Source organism: Ailuropoda melanoleuca, chromosome 19 (assembly GCF_002007445.2).
Source record: "Ailuropoda melanoleuca isolate Jingjing chromosome 19, ASM200744v2, whole genome shotgun sequence".
In the NCBI taxonomy this organism is placed as follows: Eukaryota; Metazoa; Chordata; class Mammalia; order Carnivora; family Ursidae; genus Ailuropoda; species Ailuropoda melanoleuca.
In genome coordinates this window covers 870,771-891,107 of record NC_048236.1, presented here as the reverse complement: position 1 = coordinate 891,107, position 20,337 = coordinate 870,771, and the positions used below count along the sequence as shown (strand labels likewise).

Here is a 20,337-nt window from a genome sequence, read left to right as displayed (position 1 = left end):
TCCAGCGCGAGCTTTCTCTCTCTCTCTCTCTCCTTAAAATAAATAAAATAAATAAATTTTTAAAAAATGTACCAGTTGAGAGAAAGGTGGGAAGATGATGGCTTACCATGAGAACACTGGGAACAGATGGCCTTGCTAGTCCCAGGAAAGGACTGGGCAGTTTGGACACGGAGGAGGAACTGGCACTTTGGTCTTTGCCTGCCTTTGCCCTTGAAGTTCTCCCACTGGCCTGGACGTTTGGCATTTTGCCTGCTTTACTATTAATGTATCACTGTGAGACAGGATGTTTACTGTAGGGTTTTTGTAGATGTCCTATATCAGACCAAGGAAGTTCTCATCTATCCCTGCTTTGCCAAGAGTTCTTTTCTTGCTGTGAACAGGTATTGAATTTTATCAAATGCTTTTTTGGGTATTTGTTGATGTGATCATATGGGGTTTTTTTAACCCTTTAATCTTTTCATGCGGTGAATTATATAGATTTTAAAAAATAAACTAACCAAACATTTTTGGCATAAAGTCAACATAATCATAACATAGTATCCTTTTATATATTGCTGGAATCAGTTTGCTATTATCTCGCGTTGGATTTTGCATTCATGAGCATAATTTTCTTTTCTCATACTGTTCTTGTTTGGTTTTGGAATCAAAGTGACACTAAGTTGAGAAGGGAACCCTCTTTTTATATTTTCTGAAAGACTTTCGGTAATATTGAAATGGCTTCTTTCTTGAATTTTCGGTAGAACTCTGCCTGGTTGCTATTGAAGTTTGTCCCATAATGTGGGTGATAGTAGAGGAAGGAACTTTTATTTGAGGAATTAAATTAAACAATAAGGAAAATCTGTTACCTCATACATCACAAAAAGTCCAGAAGTAGGTGTCCCAGGATTGATTAATTCAGCAGTTCAACAACATTATCCGGGAGAGGAATTTATTCTGATCTTGTAGCTGTGTCGTTGTCCGGTGTCAGCTTCTTCTCTTATTGCAAGATGGCTGCAGTTGCTCCAGCATCACAACACAGTGGTTAGGAGGCTGGTTTTGCAGCTAACCCTGGTTCCAAATCCCATAGCTATATGACACTGGGTAATGCTTAACCTCTCTGGAAAATGGAATGATAATAGTATTTTACCTCAAAAGTTTAATATTATATGGATTAAATGCATTAGGGTTTTGTTCTGTTTTTAAGTCTTAGACTAGTGCTTTGCATATGGTAAGCATACGATAAAGATTAGCACATCTTTTTCCATTCTCACACAGGGCAGAAATGAATTTTTTTCTCTTCTACTCTGTTTATTGAAGCCCCTTAGCAGACTTACTTCACATTTATTGGCCAGAATTTGGTAGCTGCCCATTCGTAAACCGGGTGCGGGATTATCATGATTTGGTAGGGAGTAATTTAGATTCAACCTTGGAGATGAGTGTCTAGCCTCCCGTGAAACACACGACGACCTGACACCTCATCAAAATATGGACGGTTTTCAAGGAAGAAGTTGGAAGAGTGATGATGGGGACTTTTCGGTCACACAAAGAGGTACAAAGTAGGAGTCCCCATCCCTGTGGATTCTCCACAGGGTTCCTCGGAATTACCCCTTAGATTTGCTTATAGCACGTCAGTTTACTTAGTGCTTTTTTCTTTTTCTTTTTTTTTAAGTTTCTTTATTTAAGTAATCTCTACACTCGATGTGGGGCTCGAACCCACAGCCCCGAGATCACATCACATGCTCTTCTCACTGAGCCAGCCAGGCGCCCCTACTTGGAGCTTTTCAACTGGTGCGTGATCTCCACTGGTCTCAGAATCCCCTTCTAAGCAGTGTGTGTTGTTGTTATACCTCTTTTGTAGCCGGGAAACAGGCTCCTGGAGTTGAAGTGTGCTTACCTGGTTTCTCTGTGTGTGTGTGTGTGTGTATGTGTGAGTGAGATCTGGACAGAGCCAGGTCCTGGGACTCAAGTGCTGGTGTTCAGATTCAAAGTTCTGCCCTTTCATTCCTCTTTCGTGATTTCCCAACTGTCATGGACATGCTGTTAAGATTATTTGTTTGTTTGTTTGTTTGTTTGTTTATTTTTGCAAGGGGGGGAACATGAACACGAGTGGGGGGAAGGGCAGAGGGAGAAGCAGACTCCCCGCTGAGCATGGAGCCCCACGCAGGACTCGGTCCCAGGACTCCGGGATCATGATCCAAGCTGAAGGCAGATGCCCAAACGACTGAGCCATCCAGGCGCCCTCACACTACTTTAAAATGAGCACAAAACTTAAAAATATTTATTCAGGCTTAGAACTCATGCTCGCTCTGCCAGTGTGGTACATGCAGCCGGGCTCCGCGCGGCTGCCCACGGCACTCACCACTGCAGTGCCCCCCTACTTCCACGTGCCAGCGCTGTGACTTTGCCTGATGGCTTGTTCTGTCTCTTGCAGTCCACTGTGCCCTCTCACAGGAAGCAAGTGCTAGGTAATGAATTCCAGGCCCTTCTCTCCATCCCCAGCAGCCCTCCACCTCTGGCTGTTGGGAATTGGAGGACAGGTATCCCGGCTCCCTCGCCTCTCCCCTCTGGGTGCAGTGACTGCCAGGCAAGCACTTTTTCTTATCTCCAGCAGAAATGAGCTCTGTTGGCCCACAGTGGTAACTCACTGCATAACGCACTCTTCACTGCCTTCCTCCCCTTTCCGATCTCATTTCCCCACTCCCTTTTGGGTGCTTCCAGGAACCATTTCTCAGGTAAATTACTTCCCTGGAATCCTTTTCTCAGAGTCTGCTTCCAGGGAGCCCAAACCAAGGCAGCTATTTGCCGGCTGGCTGTGTCTACCGTACCTGACTTATTTGTGTTTCTCTGTCCGCATCCACCGTATGAAGATAGTCACAGCGCTTATACCTCGTAGAGCAGATACGATAAAGCTCTCAGTGCCTGGCTGAGAGAAGTCTTAGCAACTATGATTATTAGTACTCTTTTTTTTTTTTAAGATTTTATTTATTTATTTGACAGAGATAGAGACAGCCAGCGAGAGAGGGAACACAAGCAGGGGGAGTAGGACAGGAAGAAGCAGGCTCATAGCGGAGGAGCCTGATGTGGGGCTCGATCCCATAACGCCGGGATCACGCCCTGAGCTGAAGGCAGACGCTTAACCGCTGTGCCACCCAGGCGCCCATGATTATTAGTACTCTTACTATTATATCACCACTTAAAATTCTGTGGTGTGCTATGGTAGGTGGTTACCCCACAGTTGAGACACACTACTCCTTGCCTCTCCCTTCTTATGCCCCACTTACTCTCTGAGCTCCTGCAGCCCTGCGTCTTCCACCACAGGCTGTCTCTTGCAAATCAGGGGTCCAGGACCACCAGCACCTACTACTCGTGATGCAGCCCACCCTTCCCATCACGTAAATTATCCCGCCTGTTTCTGGTGGGTGTTACAAATACCCAGGTAAAAGTCTTCTGTCCGAATGATTTCTCCATGATGCAGGATTGTCGTATTCACTTTACACTGGAAACTCTTAAAGTGGGGGCTTCTCATTTCTGACTCATGTCCAGAATATTCTACGATATCTCTGGGCTCCTGGGTGGCTCAGTCAGTTAAGCATCTGCCTTCAGGTCAGGTCATGATCCCAGGGTCCTGGGATGGAGTCCTGCATCGGGCTCCCTGCTCAGCGGGGAGTCTGCTTCTCCCTCTGCCTGCCGCTCACCCTGCTTGTGCTCTCTCTATGTCAAATAAATAAGTATTTTAAAAAATAATAAAATTGAATTAAAAAAGAATTTTCTAGGACATCTTAAAGCCTTCCTGAGGCCTTGGGCAAGGAAGATACTTGATAAATGTGGGTTGTTGATCACAGCTCCTGAGTACTTCCTATGAGCCTGGCACTGTTGTCAATATTTTTTCCCATATTAATTTTTGCCACCACCCTATGAGGTCTGCAGAGGAGAAGCCTGGCACAGAGGAGTTAAATAACCTGCCCAAGATCACACAGCTGGCAAATGGCAGAGCCAGGCATCAGCCTCACTCTAGAGCTCACTTACTTAGTCACGATGCTAACCCAATGCCAGGACTGTCTGCTGCCTAGAATGAAGCATGCTGGCTTCTTTGCTTCCCAGCTGAGAGCCCAGGGGCAGGTCTCTCTCTGCCAGGTGTTTTGCTGTAGCGGGTTGCTCATTCACCCTGGAGGCTCATACGCTCACCCCTAGCTGTTGAACAGGAATCTCAGAAAGAGTAATAGGGCAGGAAAGCTTCATTTATTTCCAAATCCAGACAGCCAAGAGGAGGGAGAAAAAGCAAATATGTACATCTATACCCTGTGTTCTAAGTTTACGATAAGGAGCGACTAAACAGGTTCGGGCTAGTACCGGAGGTTTCTTTTCTCAAGCCATGTATGTGCTAGAGATTGCAAACTGCTCCCCGCCCCTCCGATCCAATCCCTACAGCATTGTGTGTGCCTGGAAAACAAGAGAATGTGCGGCAGCACTCCTGACCGCCGTGCAGCAAAAGGCTGGGGCTAAGCAGTACCTCCCAGCTGTGGGTGGGACCTGTGCTGTCCCCGTGTCCAGCCCCACCCCTCCCCACCAGCTTCCTTACCACCAACAAGTTGCTATTTATCCTGTGGCTCATGCTGGCATTTTTCTTACATCTAGTTTGTTTCATTCATTCATTCATTCATTCATTCATTCATTCATTCATTCATTCATAAGATGTCTTTTGGTCACCTACTATGACCAGGCACCATTCTGCTTTGGTGGGGTGGGGAAGGAACAAACTATAAACAGATATAGGATGTTAGCGACACACATACCATCTGTTCCAGAAAGAGCCAAGTGGGTGAGAGAGTAGTGGGAAATGGGGTGGGAGCAGATCACGCAGGGTCTAGGGCGCCTCGTGAGGACTTTGGCAGTCACCAGGAGTGGACTGAGGAGCTGCCAGCGTGCTGCTGTGTTGAGATGAGACCGGAGGGGGCAAGGGTGGGTCAGGGGATACCCACTGGGAGGCTATACCCACTGTGAGCCAGGCGGTGCCACTATGCCAGGATGGTGGCAGTGGGAATAGAGGAAAGGGGAGGGTTGGAGATGTGTTTGGGGGCATCGAATCAACCAGAAATGGGTAATGGGGTGGTTGTGGGAGACCAATAAGGACAAGGAAGGATTGAATTTGGACCAGGGAGGTAGCAGAGACGGAGGAGAGAAGAGGGGGGTATTTCAAAAGTAGAGCGTCTCTGCTCTGCTGATGGATGGATGTGGGGTTTGAAAGAGGACTCAGGAATGACACCAAGTGTTCTGGCCTTGTTTTGGAAGGATGGAGTTGCCTTTTGCTAATGTGGGGAAGCCCGTGGGAGAAGCAGGTTTGGAACAGGGGAAAGATTAGGATCTCAGTTTTGGAAAAGTTGAATTTAAAGGTGCCTATTGGGGGCACCTGGTGGCTCAGTCGGTTAAGTGTCTGCCTTCAGCTCAGGTCATGATCCCAGGGTCCTGCGATTGAGTCCGACGTTGTCAGGCTCGCTGCTCAGCGGGGAGTCTGCTTCTCCCTCCCCACCCCACCCCATTCTCTCTCTCAAATAAATAAATAAAATCTTTTAAAAATATAAAAATAATTTTAAAAATACAGGTGCCTATTGGACATCCATGTGAAACGGCCAAGAATGCAGCCTCCTGTGTGAACAGGTCAGCTCACATGCCAGCTCTGACTTCTCTGACTCGGTAATGCTGCCTGCAGTGCTGTGTTGATTGTGTTGAGATTTCTTTTTTTAAATATTTTATTTTTTTTAAGTAATCTCTATACCAAACATGAGGCTTGAACTTACAACCCCGAAATCAAGAGTTGCATGTTCGAGTGATTGAGCTAGCTGGGCGTCCCTGTGTTGAGATTTTTTAAGGCTCACCCAGTGTCAGTGGGAAAGTGGTTTTTTGTTATTATTGGTTTTTAAAAATATTTTATTTTTAAGCAATCTCTTACACTCAGTGTGGGGCTCAAACTCACAACCCCAAGATCCAGAGTCACGTGCTCTACCCTCTGAGCCAGCTGGGTTCCTTGGGAGAGTTTCCTGATGAATAATGAGGCCTGTCTCCGGAGCTGGTTAGGCAAATAATGGTGAACTCTGGGTGTAGGACTTTCTGTTGTGGAGTGGGAAGAAAATGTGAAAAATTGTATTCTATGTATTTTTGTCTTACCCTTTCAAATTTCTTAGCATGTTCCATAGTGTGCGTGATACAGTAGAGAAGCAGGTACGGACATCATTTACAAATTAAGTATTCTATATAGGAATTGATATGCTCGGCTCTTCCTGAGGAATGGAGAAATACTTCTGAAGATTACTGATTTGAGATATTGTACAACAAATGCTCAAAAGTATGGCCTGAAACACTGTACACCCTGATGTATGTCCTGAAGCCTTGAAGAAAAAAAACAAAATTATGTTCAGTTTGGTTTAATGCTTGATTTTTCCACTATACAATATACACTTATTTATTTACCTATTTATTTATTTTTAAGGAGGCTCCATGCCCAGTGTGGAGTCCAACACTGGGCTTGAACTCACAATCCTGAGCTCAAGACTCAGATGCTTAACCGACTGAGCCATCCAGGTGCCCCCGAAATATACGTTTAGACCCAACACTGCCTGCGTAGTATCTCTACCAAAAATATTTCATCTTTACATAATCAGGAGAAAATCAGACAAACCCAAATCGGTGCACACTGTCTAAAACCATTGACTTTCAAAAATACCAGTGTTATCAAAGACTTATTTACAAAAAGGGTCAGGGACTGTTCTAGAATAAAAGAGATTAAACAGTTAGGGTAACAGTGTATGCGTGATCCTTGATGGGATCTTGGGTGGAGGAGGGAAAACACAACGAAAGGATATTGGTGGAACACCTGGGGACCTTTGTATATTGATTGTTTGTGGTATTGTGTTAGTGTGCATTTTCTAGTTGTGATCATTGTTTCATGGTTCTGTGGGAGACAGCTGCATTCTTCAGAGACAGGCTGAAATATGTAAGGATGAGGACTCGTGATGTTTGTAATTAGGTCTCCAGCGGTTCAACAGAACACACATGGATTTGGGTGAATCGTACCATTCTTGCAGCTTTTCTGAAGATTTGAAATATTTTAAAGTAGAAAGTTGGGGGAAAATAGGATTCACATATAGGTTCCTTCAGTTCTCAGAAAATGAGGAAATCCAAGAATGGTGTATCAGACCATGTTTTATTTTATTTTATTTTTTATTTTATTTTATTTTTATTTTTATTTTTATTTTTTCCCTCTCCACCTCTCAGACGATGTTTGGTGAACTAGATCGTTTCATCGACCGGAGCACTGTCTTCCTCACCCTCTCGGAGGCAAAGAATTTGCCAAACCTTCACCAAAGCAAGAGTAATCCCTAGAGTGTTTTATGTTGCAGGTGCCTCCATAACCATTGTATTACATTTGTTACCATAAACAGTCCATGAGCGTGAAGGAGTTTGTGTCTTTAACGACCACAGTCACAACTCACTCAATGGCTTACCATATGCCGGACACTGTTCCGTGTGTTCCACACAAATAGAGCCCGTCGCAGCCTCACCACCACTCTGCAGGGAGGTACAATATTATCCTCATTTTCAGAAAAGGAAACTGAGGCACAGACAGGTGGTATAACTTGCCCACAGTCACACAGCCAGGGATGGGGAGTGCAGAGCCCTGTGGCCCCAGGCCCTGCAGTGTTCACCACTCACCCCTGACCACACGCTTCACATCATGAGCTGGATCATAGACATTTGCTAGAGCTGCCCGCCCAGGAGGGGGGCTTCCACTGCTCAGACTTTTGCTGTTCTCCGAGAGGTTCTGGGTACATGTCCGTAGCAGAAGGGGTACTCCTTGAGAGAGATAATAATAATAATAATAATACTCCTTGAGAGAGATAATAATAATAACAACAACAACAACAAACAACGACAACAGTAACTATCATCCTTTTTTTTTTTTTAAGATTTTATTTATTTGAGAGAGAGAGAGAGAGAGAAAATGAGCAGGGGGAGGGGCAGAAGGAGAGGGAGAAGCAGATCCCCTGAGATCATGACCTGAGCCGAAAGCAGACGCTTAACCGACTGAGCCACCCAGGTGCCCCCAGAAACTACCATCTTTGAGCGCTCGCCGTGTGCTAAGCCAAGGTGAGATGTTTTCTGCCTGTTTAGTCCTCAGAACCCCAGCATGGGCTAGGAGTATTATCCTCATTGGACAAAAGAGGAAACAGACCGAGAGGTTCCAGTAACTCCCTCAGAGTCATAAGGCCTGGAGGCAGGCTTTGCCCTCTAGCAGCCTGACTCCAGAGCCTTTCCCCACCCCAAGGCTGCCTTGCCTCTACCTGTCCTCTCAATGGGTTTGAAGGTAACTGAACCACAGAACGGAGACAGGGAGTCAGACGGGGTGGGGGGGGGGAAGAGGGGAGGGAGGGGAGCTGAGCCTCCCCCATCACTTTCTTCACCCCCTCAGTTCCCAGATGGGGACATTTCAGTGTCCCAGAGGAGGAGGAGTGGGAGAAGGAAGAAGAGGAGGAAGAAAGCATTGTAATGCTTCCTTCTTGGGGCTTTTCATCTGGCCTGTGGCATTCCATTCCTGCCCCTCCTCTAACTTGCCATTTCCTTGAGCAGCTTTCTCTAATTGAGTGCACCTGGGCAGAAACTCCTCCCATATTGGCCCCGGTCACTGCTTTGTCGTTTTTGTTTTTGTTTTTTTGTTCTTACAAAAAACAAGGGGAGCCCCTATTCCTTTGAGGGAGAGGTGGTTGGTGAAGCCAACATTCCAGGCGCCGCTCTGACCTGGCGCTGAGCTCACCTGCCTCCTTAGAGGACAGCTGGCTGGTAGCTGCCCGGCTCCTTGGCCCTGGAGGTTCAGGATGACTCAGCCCTGGGCATGGCAGTCCCAGCCTGGGGTGAGACAGAGGTATCCCTCAAAACGCCCTGCTCACCAGGAGTTCCCTTTCCCAGGGTACAAGTTCTCACCCTACCTTCCAGGGCTGTGTAGTCTCTGTGCGCTTCCTCCTCAATAAATCAACGACTAATAAATCAACACACATTCGGGGAACAAGCAGAAGAGACAGAAGAATGAATTAGTTAAGAGCAGGAACTCTGCAGCCAGACTGCCCGGGTTGAAACCTGCCTCTACCACTGACTTCCTGTGTGACCTTGGGCAAATTATTTAGCTACTCTGAGTCTTAGTTTCCTTTTATGTAAAATGGGGTGAAATAATAGTATACTTCTCATAAAGTTGATGTGAAAATGAGACGATTTAATGCCTATCAGGGACGTACAGTGAGTGGGACACAGTGAGCCCTCCATGAAGGACTGATTTTCTTACTGATGGTCATGACACAGGGCTAGGTCTTGCAGAAGAGACCCAGGCATATAGGACACAGTCCCTTCCTTAAGAAGAGGCGCTGTAGCATTAAAAACAATATGGTTTGGGAAGAGCTAAGTAGACCTTCAGTATGTTATTTAACTCCATGGTACCTCAGTTTTCCCATCCAAAAACCATTCTTAGAGGGTGAAACAGTGGATCATAAACACCTTGCCCAGTGCCTGGCATTTAGCTGAACCTCAATTCATATGGATTCTCTTCCCCTTTCTAGGAGCTACACTCTGGATAGGGACAGAGAGCAGGTCCAGAACCAGCCAGCCAAGTGTGCAGGTAGAGGGCACGTCCGGTTGGATGTGCAGGAGTTCGGAGGCCAGAGGATTGTTTCCTGTCGTTGGATTGTCCTAGGGAGGCTTCTTGGAGGAGGTTGGATCTGAGTCTAAGGATGAATAAAGAAATGGAGCCAGGGGTGCCTGGGTGCAGTCTCAGGGTCCTGGGATTGAGCCCCACATCAGGCTCTGTGCTCAGCAAGGAGTCTGTTTGTCCCTCTCCCTCTACCCCTCCCCCTGCTTGTGCTCTCTCTGTCTCTCTCTCAAATAAATAAAATGTAAAAGGAAGGAAGGAAGGAAGGAAGGAAGGAAGGAAGGAAGGAAGGAAGGAAGGAAAAAGAAAGAAGAAAGAAAGAAAAAGAAAGAAAGAAAAAGAAAGAAAGAAAGAAAGAAAAAAAGAAAGAAAGAAAGAAAGAGAAAGAGAAAGGAGGGAGGGAGAAAAGAAAGAAACAGCAGAGAGGATTAACGGGCTGACCAGTGGTGGAAGGGGAAATGAAGAGATGGGGAGGGCAGTGAGAGGTCCTGCCATGTTTTTAGAGGTCTGTAGAGAAGATTCTGTTTCCTCTGTCTCATATCATTGTCTAACTGCAGTTTTCCGGGCTGACTTACATACTTCTTGTTGTAGCTGAAGGCCAGTTCTCTTGGAAGTGAAGGGACCATGGTTATTTCAGACTGGATAAGCTTTTGGTGTTTTTTCTTAAGTACCTCTATGCTTGATACTGGGCTAAAGACCAGGTGAATTTCTCTTTCTTTCTTTTAAGATTTATTTATTTGACACAGAGAGAGAGAGCACAAGCAGGGGGAGTGGGAGGCAGAGGGAGAGGGAAAAACAGTCTCCCCACAAAGCGGGGGGGGGGGGGGGAGCCCCATGGGGGACTAGAACCCGGGACCACTGGATGGGGACCTGGGCCCAAGGCNTGGATGGTGACCTGAGCCCAAGGCAGTCCCTTAATCAACTGAGCCACCCAGGCGCCCTCAGGTGAATTTCCATAGACAAAAGCTGCAAGAATTCTGAGGGCCCATTCCCCGAGAATGTCTTTGGCCATGAGTGTAAAAAATAAGGCGTAGTCTGAAGTGCGAGGACCAGGCCAGGGGGTGCTTATAGCAGAGAAGTGAGTGACAAAGAAAGAACAGATTGTTAAATCAGTGCAATGGGACCTCTGGGTGATAATTTGGGGAAAGTCAGGCTAGAGCCCCACTTAATATGATATAATGAATAAAGGTATGAAACAATGTACACATTAAAAAAAAACAACACACCCAACTTCATGTGCTCTTGAAAACGCAGATTTGTGAGGCCTCATGACAGACTTGAAGAATGAAAAGCCCTGAGGCAGGGCCCGGAATACTGCATTTTCAACAAGTTCCCTAGGTGATAAAAAAACATTCATCTGTAAATAATTCCTACATTTTCTTGTAATGCTTCTATAATTTTATTGTAGATAAAATTAGGATTTTAATGCATGATTCAAAAGTAGAAGTCATTACAGAAAATATCAGTAGATAAGGCTATGTAAAATAAAAAACTTTTATTTGTTAAAAAAAAGAAATCTTCCATGAACCAAAAGTGAAAAGCAAACAATGAACTAAAAAAAATTGCAAAATATATGACAAAGAAATATATGAAAAGGGGTTAATATCCTTCAAATATAATGAGCACTTATAAATTAATAAGAAAAAAATTCTTATAAAAGAATTGGCAAAGGACATAAATAGGTAATCATTTACATAAGACATGTAAATGTCTAATGTCAAAATATTGTTACTGATATTCCACTTTTCATCTGTCCCGTTTTTTGTTTGTTTTTTTTTAAGATTATTTATTTATTTATTTATTTATTTATTTATGTGACAGAGATAGAGACAGCCAACGAGAGAGGGAACACAAGCAGGGGGAGTGGGAGAGGAAGAAGCAGGCTCACAGCAGAGGAGCCTGATATGGGGCTCGATCCCACAACGCCACAACGCCGGGATCACGCCCTGAGCCGAAGGCAGACGCTCAACCGCTGTGCCACCCAGGCGCCCCTCATCTGTCCAGTTTTTTGTCCATAAAAAATATAAAGATTTTTTATAATGAAAGATTACTCAGCCATTAAAAAAGAAAAAATTCTGCTATTTATGACAACACTGACAGACCTTGAGGGCATTATGTTAACTGAAATAAGTCAGAGAAAGACAAGTACTGTATGATCTCACTTGTATGTGGAATCTAGGAAAGCGGAACTCAGGTACAGAAAACAGATTGTTGCTTGTCAGGAGGTGGGAAGGTGTGGTGGGTAGGGAAATGGCGAAGGTGGTCAAAAGGTACACATTTTTAGTTATAAGGTGGATAAGTTCTGGAAATATAAGGCACAACATGGTGACTACAGTTAACTACTGTATTGTATATTTGAAGGTTGCTAAGAGAGTAGATCTTAAAAGTTCTCATCGGAAGAGGAGAAACTGTCGTGTGAGGTAATGGTTGTTAACTATACTGATCGTGGTAGTCATTTGGCAACATATACATACATCAAATCATTATATTGTCTCCCTTAAACTACTATAACGTAGGTATATATCATTATATCTCAATAAGCCTGGAAAAAATTTGAAGATACGAAATAATGGTGATTTACTCTCTCATCGAAGATACAGTTTTCTTATCTCAACAGTCCTACTCAATAATTCTGGAAGTAAAGAAATACCTTTCTTCAGGACAGATCTAGTTTCTGCTTCTGTACTTCAAATGCTACATTTTTTTTTTTAAAGATTTTATTTATTTGACAGAGAGCGCAAGCAGGGGAAACAAGCAGGCAGAGGGAGAGGGAGAAGCAGGCTCCCCACTGAGCGCAGACCCTGCCATGGGGCTCAATCCCATGACCCTGGGATCATGACCTGAGTTGAAGGCAGACACTTGACGACTGAGCCACCCAGGCACCCCCAAAAGCCACGTTTTTTTTAGTCCTCCTGCTCCCTTAAAGTCTCTTACACTTCCACGTCTTTGTCTCCCCAGAGCTTCATACCCAATCTTTATAATTTTAAATTTAGTCTTCTCTTTCATGAAAGAGTGCATTGCCATGATTAGCTAAAGAAATTGCATGTTTGTATTTTTGAAGACAGAGGTAAAGGACTTGCAAGATCAGACAAGGCGCGTGGCACACGTTCCTGTTGATGCAAGTGCTCTTGAATTAAAAATACATATAATTACTGATATACTATTTTCATCTCTTCAGTTGGTAGTGTTTTTCTTTCAAGTTTTCTAGCGTTTGTTCATTAGATCAGTTCAGTTTTTTTTTTTTTTTTTTAAGATTCTATTTAGGGGTGCCTGGGTGGCTCAGTCGTTAACGCGTCTGCCTTTGGCTCAGGGTCCTGGGATCAAGTCCCGCATCAGGCTCCTTGCTTAGCAGGGACCCTGCTTCTCCCTCTGCCTGCTGCTCCCCAGTCATGCTTGCTCTCTCTCTCTGTCGAATAAATAAATAAAACCTTAAAAAATTTAAAGAAAAAAGATTTTATTTACATATTTGACAGAGAGAGAGGGAGAGCACAAGGCAGAGGGAGAGGGGGAGGGAGAAGCAGGCTCCCCAAGGAGTAGAGAGCCCGGGGTGGTCCCAGGACCCTGGGATCATGACCGGAGCCAAAGACAGACACTTAACCAACTGAGCCATCCAGGCGCCCCTCAGTTCAGCTTCTTATCAGGGAAATTTGGTAATAAGAACTGTATCAAAAGCCTTAGACTGTTTCATAACCTTACATTGAGAAATTCCACTTCTAGAAATTAATTCGTTTCTAGAAATAATCATGAATGTGCACAAAGATTATGACAGAAATATTTTACAGTATTGTTTCTAGTAGGGAAGAACTAGAAACAACTTAAATTTCCAACAATACAGTTTTGGTAAAATAGATTTTGATACATTCACCAAAGGCATACTACATAGCCATTAAAAATGTAGAATATTAAAAAAATTTTAAAAATGTAGAATATTTAATGACATGAAATAAGTATTAACAGTATTTTTTAGTGAAAAAGAAAAGCTTACAAAACAGCTTGCAATTTTATTCCTAAAAATATGTTTATTCATGGAACAATTTTAGAAAGATAAACACTGACTTTAAAGGGTTGTCTCTGGATGGTGAAATTGTAGGTAGTTATTTCCTTTTTTTTTGTGGCTTATACATATTGTCTTAAGTTTTCTACAGTGTAAATGAATATTCCTATGATAGTAAAATGTATTTTATTAAAAAAAGCAAGGGCATGTGGCTGGCTTTGTCAGAAGAGCATGCGACTCTAGATTTTGGGGTTGTGAGTTTGAGCCCCACATTGGGAGCAGAGATTACTTAAAAATAAAAAACTAAAACCCCAAACAAACCCAGGAACAATTCATTGAGAAAATGCTTAGCGTAAAACTTGCCTCTTCTGTAACTGTCATTTTTCTAACAACTCACTTCTTTAGTGGCTCTTTCCTGGGGAGGACCCCAGGAGAGGCAGGGATCCCCTTAGGCTTTCTCCCATTTGGAGCCTTGCGGGAGGCCTGTGGTCTGCCTCTTGGTCACATAGCATTCAGCTTTGGGGAAACTGCGAAGTAACCCAAAGTTTGGGAAGTAGAAGAAATGGCAACTGGAAGATTTTACAGAGTCGGAGCCAGGAACTCCCTTCGCAGAGGACCTAGTTTCCCCGCCCATGTTTTCCACAAACAGAAACTAAGGCCGACTTCAGGGCTTGTCCAAGGCCACACAGCCAACTGAATGACAAGGTGAGGCCTTGAATCCATGGCCTTTCCGCCCTGTTCTATTACTGTAATATGCAGATTTAGACCAGTCCTTCTCATACTTAATGGTGCGCAGGGATCACCAGGGATCTTGTTGAAATGCAGATTTGGATCCGGCAGGTCCGGGGTGGGCCGTTTCTAAGCAGCTCTGCGGCAGTGCCAATTTTGGGGATCGCAGTTTCAGTGGCTGTGGTGCAGAGCACGGAATCTGGAGCCAGACTTCAGCTTCCCAGTCCTAGCTCGGCGACAGACCCTGTGATTGTTACTGTGCTTCGGTTTCGTCATCTGCGAAATTCGTCTACCTGACTCGTCGAGTTTCCGTGAGGACTGATTTCCTAAGTTGTGAACACGTTAAGTGCTTAGGTCGGTGTGCATTAAGAAGTGCCTAGCTTCGTCTCATTCATATTCCCTAGAGCCTTCGGGGGGGGGGACCAGGGTTTGACGAATGAATGAATAACCTTTGGAAGAAAGTTCTTTCCTGGGCGGCTAGAGTCACAGAAGCAAAAGAGGAGGGCCGGTCGGCGCAGCAGGGGGGAAGAGGCCCACCTCCAAGAAGCTTCTCTCCCCGGGGTGGTCAGAAGGGCCGGGAGCGCCCGGAAGCCGGCCGGCGCCTGCGTTCTGGCTCGCAAGCCCGAGCTCCCGCCCGCCCGTGCGCTGCCCGAGTATGGAGCTCCTGTGCTGCGAGGGCACCCGGCACGCGCCCCGGGCCGGGCCGGACCCGCGACTGCTGGGGGACCAGCGTGTCCTGCAGAGCTTGCTCCGCCTGGAGGAGCGCTACGTGCCCCGCGCCTCCTACTTCCAGTGTGTGCAGAGGGAGATCAAGCCGCACATGCGGAAGATGCTGGCGTATTGGATGCTGGAGGTATCGTCCGGAAGGGTCTCCCCTCCCCCGCCCCCCGGCTCCGGACATCCCCGGGTCGCCCTGTCGGGGACATCCTGGTCCCAATAACAATTAGCAAGATGCTGTGGTGGCCCAGGTCCCCGGGGCCTGGCCTTTCACTCGGGCACCCTAGCCGCCCGACTGCCTCCTTGGTGTTCCTTTCCCTTCCCCAGCCCTAACTCGGACTGCCGGTCGTTTGGCAGCCTCACTAACCCTCTCTGCGGGCCAGGAAAGCGGGACCAGGGCAGCCCTCTCCCCACCGGCCTCTCTCAGCGTCTCCTGCTTCCCTCCCCCGCTCGGATTTCTCAGGAGAGCGCGCCTGGAAAACCCTGGGCTCGGCCGCCCCCGCCCCGGAGCCGGTTCCTGTGTCTGTCGCGGGGTTCTGGCGGGGAAGACGGTGGGGGTGGCGCGCGCGCTGTTCCGGCAGTCAGGGAAATGAAAAGTGCGGGAGGCAGCGGCTGGAGTCCCCTCCCTTCCCTTTGGGTGTGTGCAGTGGGTGGTGGTAATGGGGGTAAGGTCCCAGTTCTCTGGCTACCGTGGGTGACTCTTCCGTTTCCCCAACCCCCTTCACGCCACGGGGGAGGGCAGTCTCAGTTCGGAATCCTTCTCAAGGAAGGGAGCCTCTGGCGTACCCCCACCCCACCCCCCAGGGGAGGGGGAAGGAGGCAGGCAAGTCAGAGGAAGTGGGGGGCGTCACCTTGGGGAAGGCGCATCCTCCTCCGTATGTTAGTCCTTGTCACTGAAGGTACACTTATCCCCCCTCCCATTTTTTGCTCCCCATTCCGCTTCCCTTCAGCGCCCCCCGCCCCCCTCCTTTAGTGCTGCAGCGTTTCCCATGCCCCCGCCCCAGAAGTCACCGTGCGCCCTCCCCCAGGTCTGTGAGGAGCAGCGCTGTGAGGAGGAAGTCTTCCCCCTGGCCATGAACTACCTGGATCGTTACCTGTCCTGCGTCCCCACCCGAAAGGCGCAGTTGCAGCTCCTGGGTGCGGTCTGCATGCTGCTGGCCTCCAAGCTGCGCGAGACGACGCCCCTGACCATCGAAAAATTGTGCATCTACACCGACCACTCCGTCTCTCCCCGCCAGCTGCGGGTGCGTGCCTAAGCCTCCCCGCCCCCGACGCAAGACTTCCCCACCAGGAAAAGGAAAGCCAAGGCCTCGCAGGCTTTCTGCCTCTGGCGCGGGTAGCAGCCCCTTATTTTTTGGACTAAAGATGGGGCACCAAGCTGGGACAGTCAGGGTAGCCCCCAGCCCAGGCTCGGAGCTGCCAGCACCAATCGAATCCCCTTCTCCTGACCTCCAGGGGGTGCCATTCCTTCCTGGTCTTTCCCCCAGATAGCGACAAGTCAAACTGCATGTCTATACTCACTAGTACTTTGCCTCTGGGTTTACACCGCCACCAAGAGTTATTTATTGGCAGCAAAAGGACATGCCTGCACACCCCCACTGGAGTGGGGGAGTGGAATGTGCTTCATGTGGGGGAGGGGGCTGCCTTGGTTGAGTCTTTGTCCCAGTGTGGACTTTGTGATTGAAAAACCTCCCAGAGCCGATTAAAGTCGGGCCCTGATTGCTCTCAGGAAGGGCCAAAGAGCTGTCATCCCACCTTGTTTCCTTCCTTTTATATCCCAGAAGAGAGAGCTCCTTCCTTGTGCTTATTCTGAGGAACTCGAGCAGCTGCTTCGGGCCTGGTGGAGTCACCTCTCCCTTTCCCCCTTAGCCAAAGGCCAGAGCTGAGAGAGGGACAGGGAGCTGAGCTGCAGCTTATTCCGAGGTGATAATGCTGCCCCCTCCCCGGGCCCACCCACTCCGGCCGAGGTCTTTCATAACCCTGTGGGGAGCTGCTGTCACTCCTGTGGTTTGGGAAGTGGCTCCCTGGGCCTCTTGCTGGGAACTTGGGCTGGGCTCTTCCCCAGGCAGGGCAAGAGAGTCAAGGCTCTTTCCCCACTGAGCCTGAAGAGGAGGGAGGGGGAGCTGCTTGGATCAGGAAGAGGTTATTTCGGGCAGGCAGATCATCTCCTGGGGGGCCTGGGGGAGAGGATGGGTGAGCTGGCACCTTCCTCCACCTTGCTCTACGGCCGGCCAAGTCTTCTCCTGACCCTGAGAGGAGTCTGTGGGCCCCATCTCCCGGGGAGGAGGGCAGCACGCAGGCTGCTGTGATTGGCTGGCCTGAAAGCCAGGGTACTGGGGCCCCCGACTGCTGCTTGTCGAGGAACAGGATTCCTCTTCCTGCCAAGTAGCTCTCAGAGATGGGAGTAGGAGGCCGGAGTTGGGAATCCGGGAGGCCCCACAGCTCTTTGTGATGAATCTGGTAGTTTTTGGCAAGTCTGAAGGTAGAGCCAGTTTCCAGGGCCAGAGAGCGAGATGTTTTTGGAGGGGTTTGGGCTGGAAGGTATAAGGGGACTTCCTTTTTGTGAAAAGACTGGCATGGTGTGTGTGCCTTTGTGTGAGGGGAGTTTTTCGGAACAGGCCACAAGGACTCTATCTCCACTCCCTCTGCCTGAGCTGGGGGTGGAGTGTGCAGATGCCTTCCTAGAAGGTCAGAGTTGGAAGGGACTGCAGAGAACTCCAGTCAGTCCAAATCCTTGTGCAGCAGAGAGGCCCAGTTGAGGCCCGGAGGAGGAGGGGGAAGCACTGCAGTGAAGCAGACGAGGAGGGTCTGGGTCTTCCGGCTAGCCCAGGCTAGCCCAGGCGGCCTTAAAGCCTACTGGTGTGGGGGCTGCCAGCCCCTGCCACTAACCACTCCCAGGGGTGTGTTGTCCACCCAGCAAGGGCTGAGATTTTCAGTTGTCGTCCGGATACAGGGTAAGGTGGCTGCCTTCCCTTACATGGGACCCTCCTGCTTCCCCACAGGGAGAGCCCCACTCCAAGTTGCCTTCCAGATGATTCCTTGGAGGCCAGGGGCTTTCTATTCACTTCTGAGTTAGAAGTTGGAGCACTGGGACAAGCAGGAGTAGAATTCTGGCTTCTCTGCCCAACTTCTTTTGGCTCCGGGCCAGGCTCTTTTCTGTAGGGCCCTTTGAGAGGCTTGGGGCTGATTTGGGAGGATAACTCCCAGATGGGGGCCAGGAGAGGGATGGCTGTGACTGGGGACCTGGAAGAGGTTGGGTGGGGTTGCCATTTCTGCCTCAGTAAGGGGCCAAACCCATGAGTTCCTTCCTGAGATAAAACAATGAAGAAATCCTCACGTGTGCAACTCAGAAATGGGGCCAGGACTAGGAACCCCAGATGAGTGGATTGGGGTGGGGCTCCCAGCCTCCCTCCAGGACATAGCAGTGGTATGTAGGTGTGGGCAGGTGAAGACAGGGTTTGGTCCCTCAAGGATCATCTGGACCCATCCTGTCCAGGTTGACCCCCACTTAGCTTCCTGAGACTTAAATGACACTAGCCGCTGTGGTTCCAGGTAAAGGGGGTGGAATGGGGTGCTACATCTCAGACCCACCCCCCTGTCCCAGCAACGGGATGTGGGGTGGGTTGGGTTGGGCAACCTCCCCTTTGAGGAACCTCAGGGTTGGTTCAGTGGCTGTGTCACTGGAGGCATGGCCTCATTTTCATTCTGGTCTCTTCAAGAGGTGTGGACTTGGTTGGGATGCAGAACTGGAGGAAAGGCTAGTGGTGGTCTCCCCTTCCACAGATCCTTGGGGTTACGGAGGGCTTTCTGCCTCACCCCAGAGGCTCAAGGCTATGATGCTGCCGGTGGTATTTGTTGCTGCAGTCTTTTCTTTCAGCCCTGGCTGGGGAAGTGCCCAGAGCCCTGCATGAAGTGAGAAGACTTGCATTATTGGCCCCCAAAAGATAACCAAACAGGATTGAAAGAGTTTATATCCAACGTGTAGTTCTGGCACTTCGTAAGCGAGCAGTGATGCCCAAAGCCAACTCCCCTGGTTCTTCTGTGCCCTGGACTCCCCGTTCCACAGCACCAGTCTGTAAACCCAGAAGCAGAACTGGGGTCTTGACCTTCAAGTTTGATGGGCTTCCTTCCCTGTGAGACTTCTGCTTTACTGCCTGCCCTTCCCTCCTCAGCCACTGACTCCACCCTCTTTCCCACCCTCCAGGACTGGGAGGTGCTGGTCCTGGGGAAGCTCAAGTGGGACCTGGCTGCTGTGATTGCCCATGATTTCCTGGCCCTGATTCTGCACCGGCTCTCTCTGCCCCGTGACCGACAAGCTTTGGTCAAAAAACATGCCCAGACCTTTTTGGCCCTCTGTGCTACAGGTAAGAGCCCTTAGACGCATTTTTTGCCAAATGAGGAAAATCCAAAGACTTGGAAGGGTGGCATGGAACTGGATTGTGGTTTATACTCCTCTCAAAATATGTGAATATTCTTTCCCCTCTGAGACTGGGGGCTCAGAAAAGGCAGAACATAGTCGGAGCTGTATGGGATTTGAGAGACACCCCCCCCCCCCCCCCCCCCCCCCCCCCCCCCCCCCCCCCCCCCCCCCCCCCCCCCCCCCCCCCGCCCCCCCCCCCCCCCCCCCCCCCCGCCGCGCNGTGACTTCCTCAAGGTCTCATAGCGATGAAGCTGGGAGCAGAACCAAGGTCTTCTTGACCCTGGTTTTGTTGCCACACCAGGAAGAAACTCATTTATCCACCCCCCCCTCACCCCACCCCGTCCCTGATCAGGCTCACTTACCAGCCACCCTGGGCCTGATGGACCTGGGGGTTTGCTGTCCACCCTGGTGCTCCCTAGGAGAGAGGCCCTTTCCTGCCCTCCTCCCTTGCTGCTCTCCCAGCACTCACTGCAGGGCGTTTCTTGCTCTCTTCGCGCTGCCTGACACTTTTCTGAGTCATAGGAAGTCCACGCTAAGCCTTTGCCTCAAGCCTCCCTCTCCCTCTTTCCAAGATTACACCTTTGCCATGTACCCGCCATCCATGATCGCCACGGGCAGCATTGGGGCAGCAGTGCAAGGCCTCGGTGCGTGTTCCACATCCGGGGACGAACTCACGGAGCTGCTGGCAGGGATCACAGGCACTGAGGTGGTGAGTGCAGGGCCCCGGGACTGCTCCCCATCAGCAGTTCCCGAAGCAGCGCTGTTCCTGGAGCCTCCAGCAGAGGGAGGTGTGCATCCCTAACCTAGTCC

General features: G+C 48.7%; 1 protein-coding gene across 4 annotated transcripts in view; it reads left to right on the top strand.

The window, feature by feature from the left end:
- CCND3 (cyclin D3) overlaps positions 1-20,337 on the top strand; it is an 88,416-nt gene that overhangs the window by 66,482 nt on the left and 1,597 nt on the right. The window contains exons 1-4 of one of the 4 annotated variants that reach the window (XM_002914487.4): positions 14,970-15,243; positions 16,136-16,351; positions 19,312-19,471; positions 20,100-20,236. In XM_002914487.4, coding sequence (XP_002914533.1) covers positions 15,046-15,243; positions 16,136-16,351; positions 19,312-19,471; positions 20,100-20,236 — 711 coding nt within the window. In that variant the 5' untranslated portion in view covers positions 14,970-15,045. Of the gene's footprint in view, positions 1-14,969; positions 15,244-16,135; positions 16,352-19,311; positions 19,472-20,099; positions 20,237-20,337 lie in introns of those variants that run through there. The other 3 variants (XM_011218775.3, XM_034648117.1, XM_011218776.3) reach the window with 3 other exon arrangements.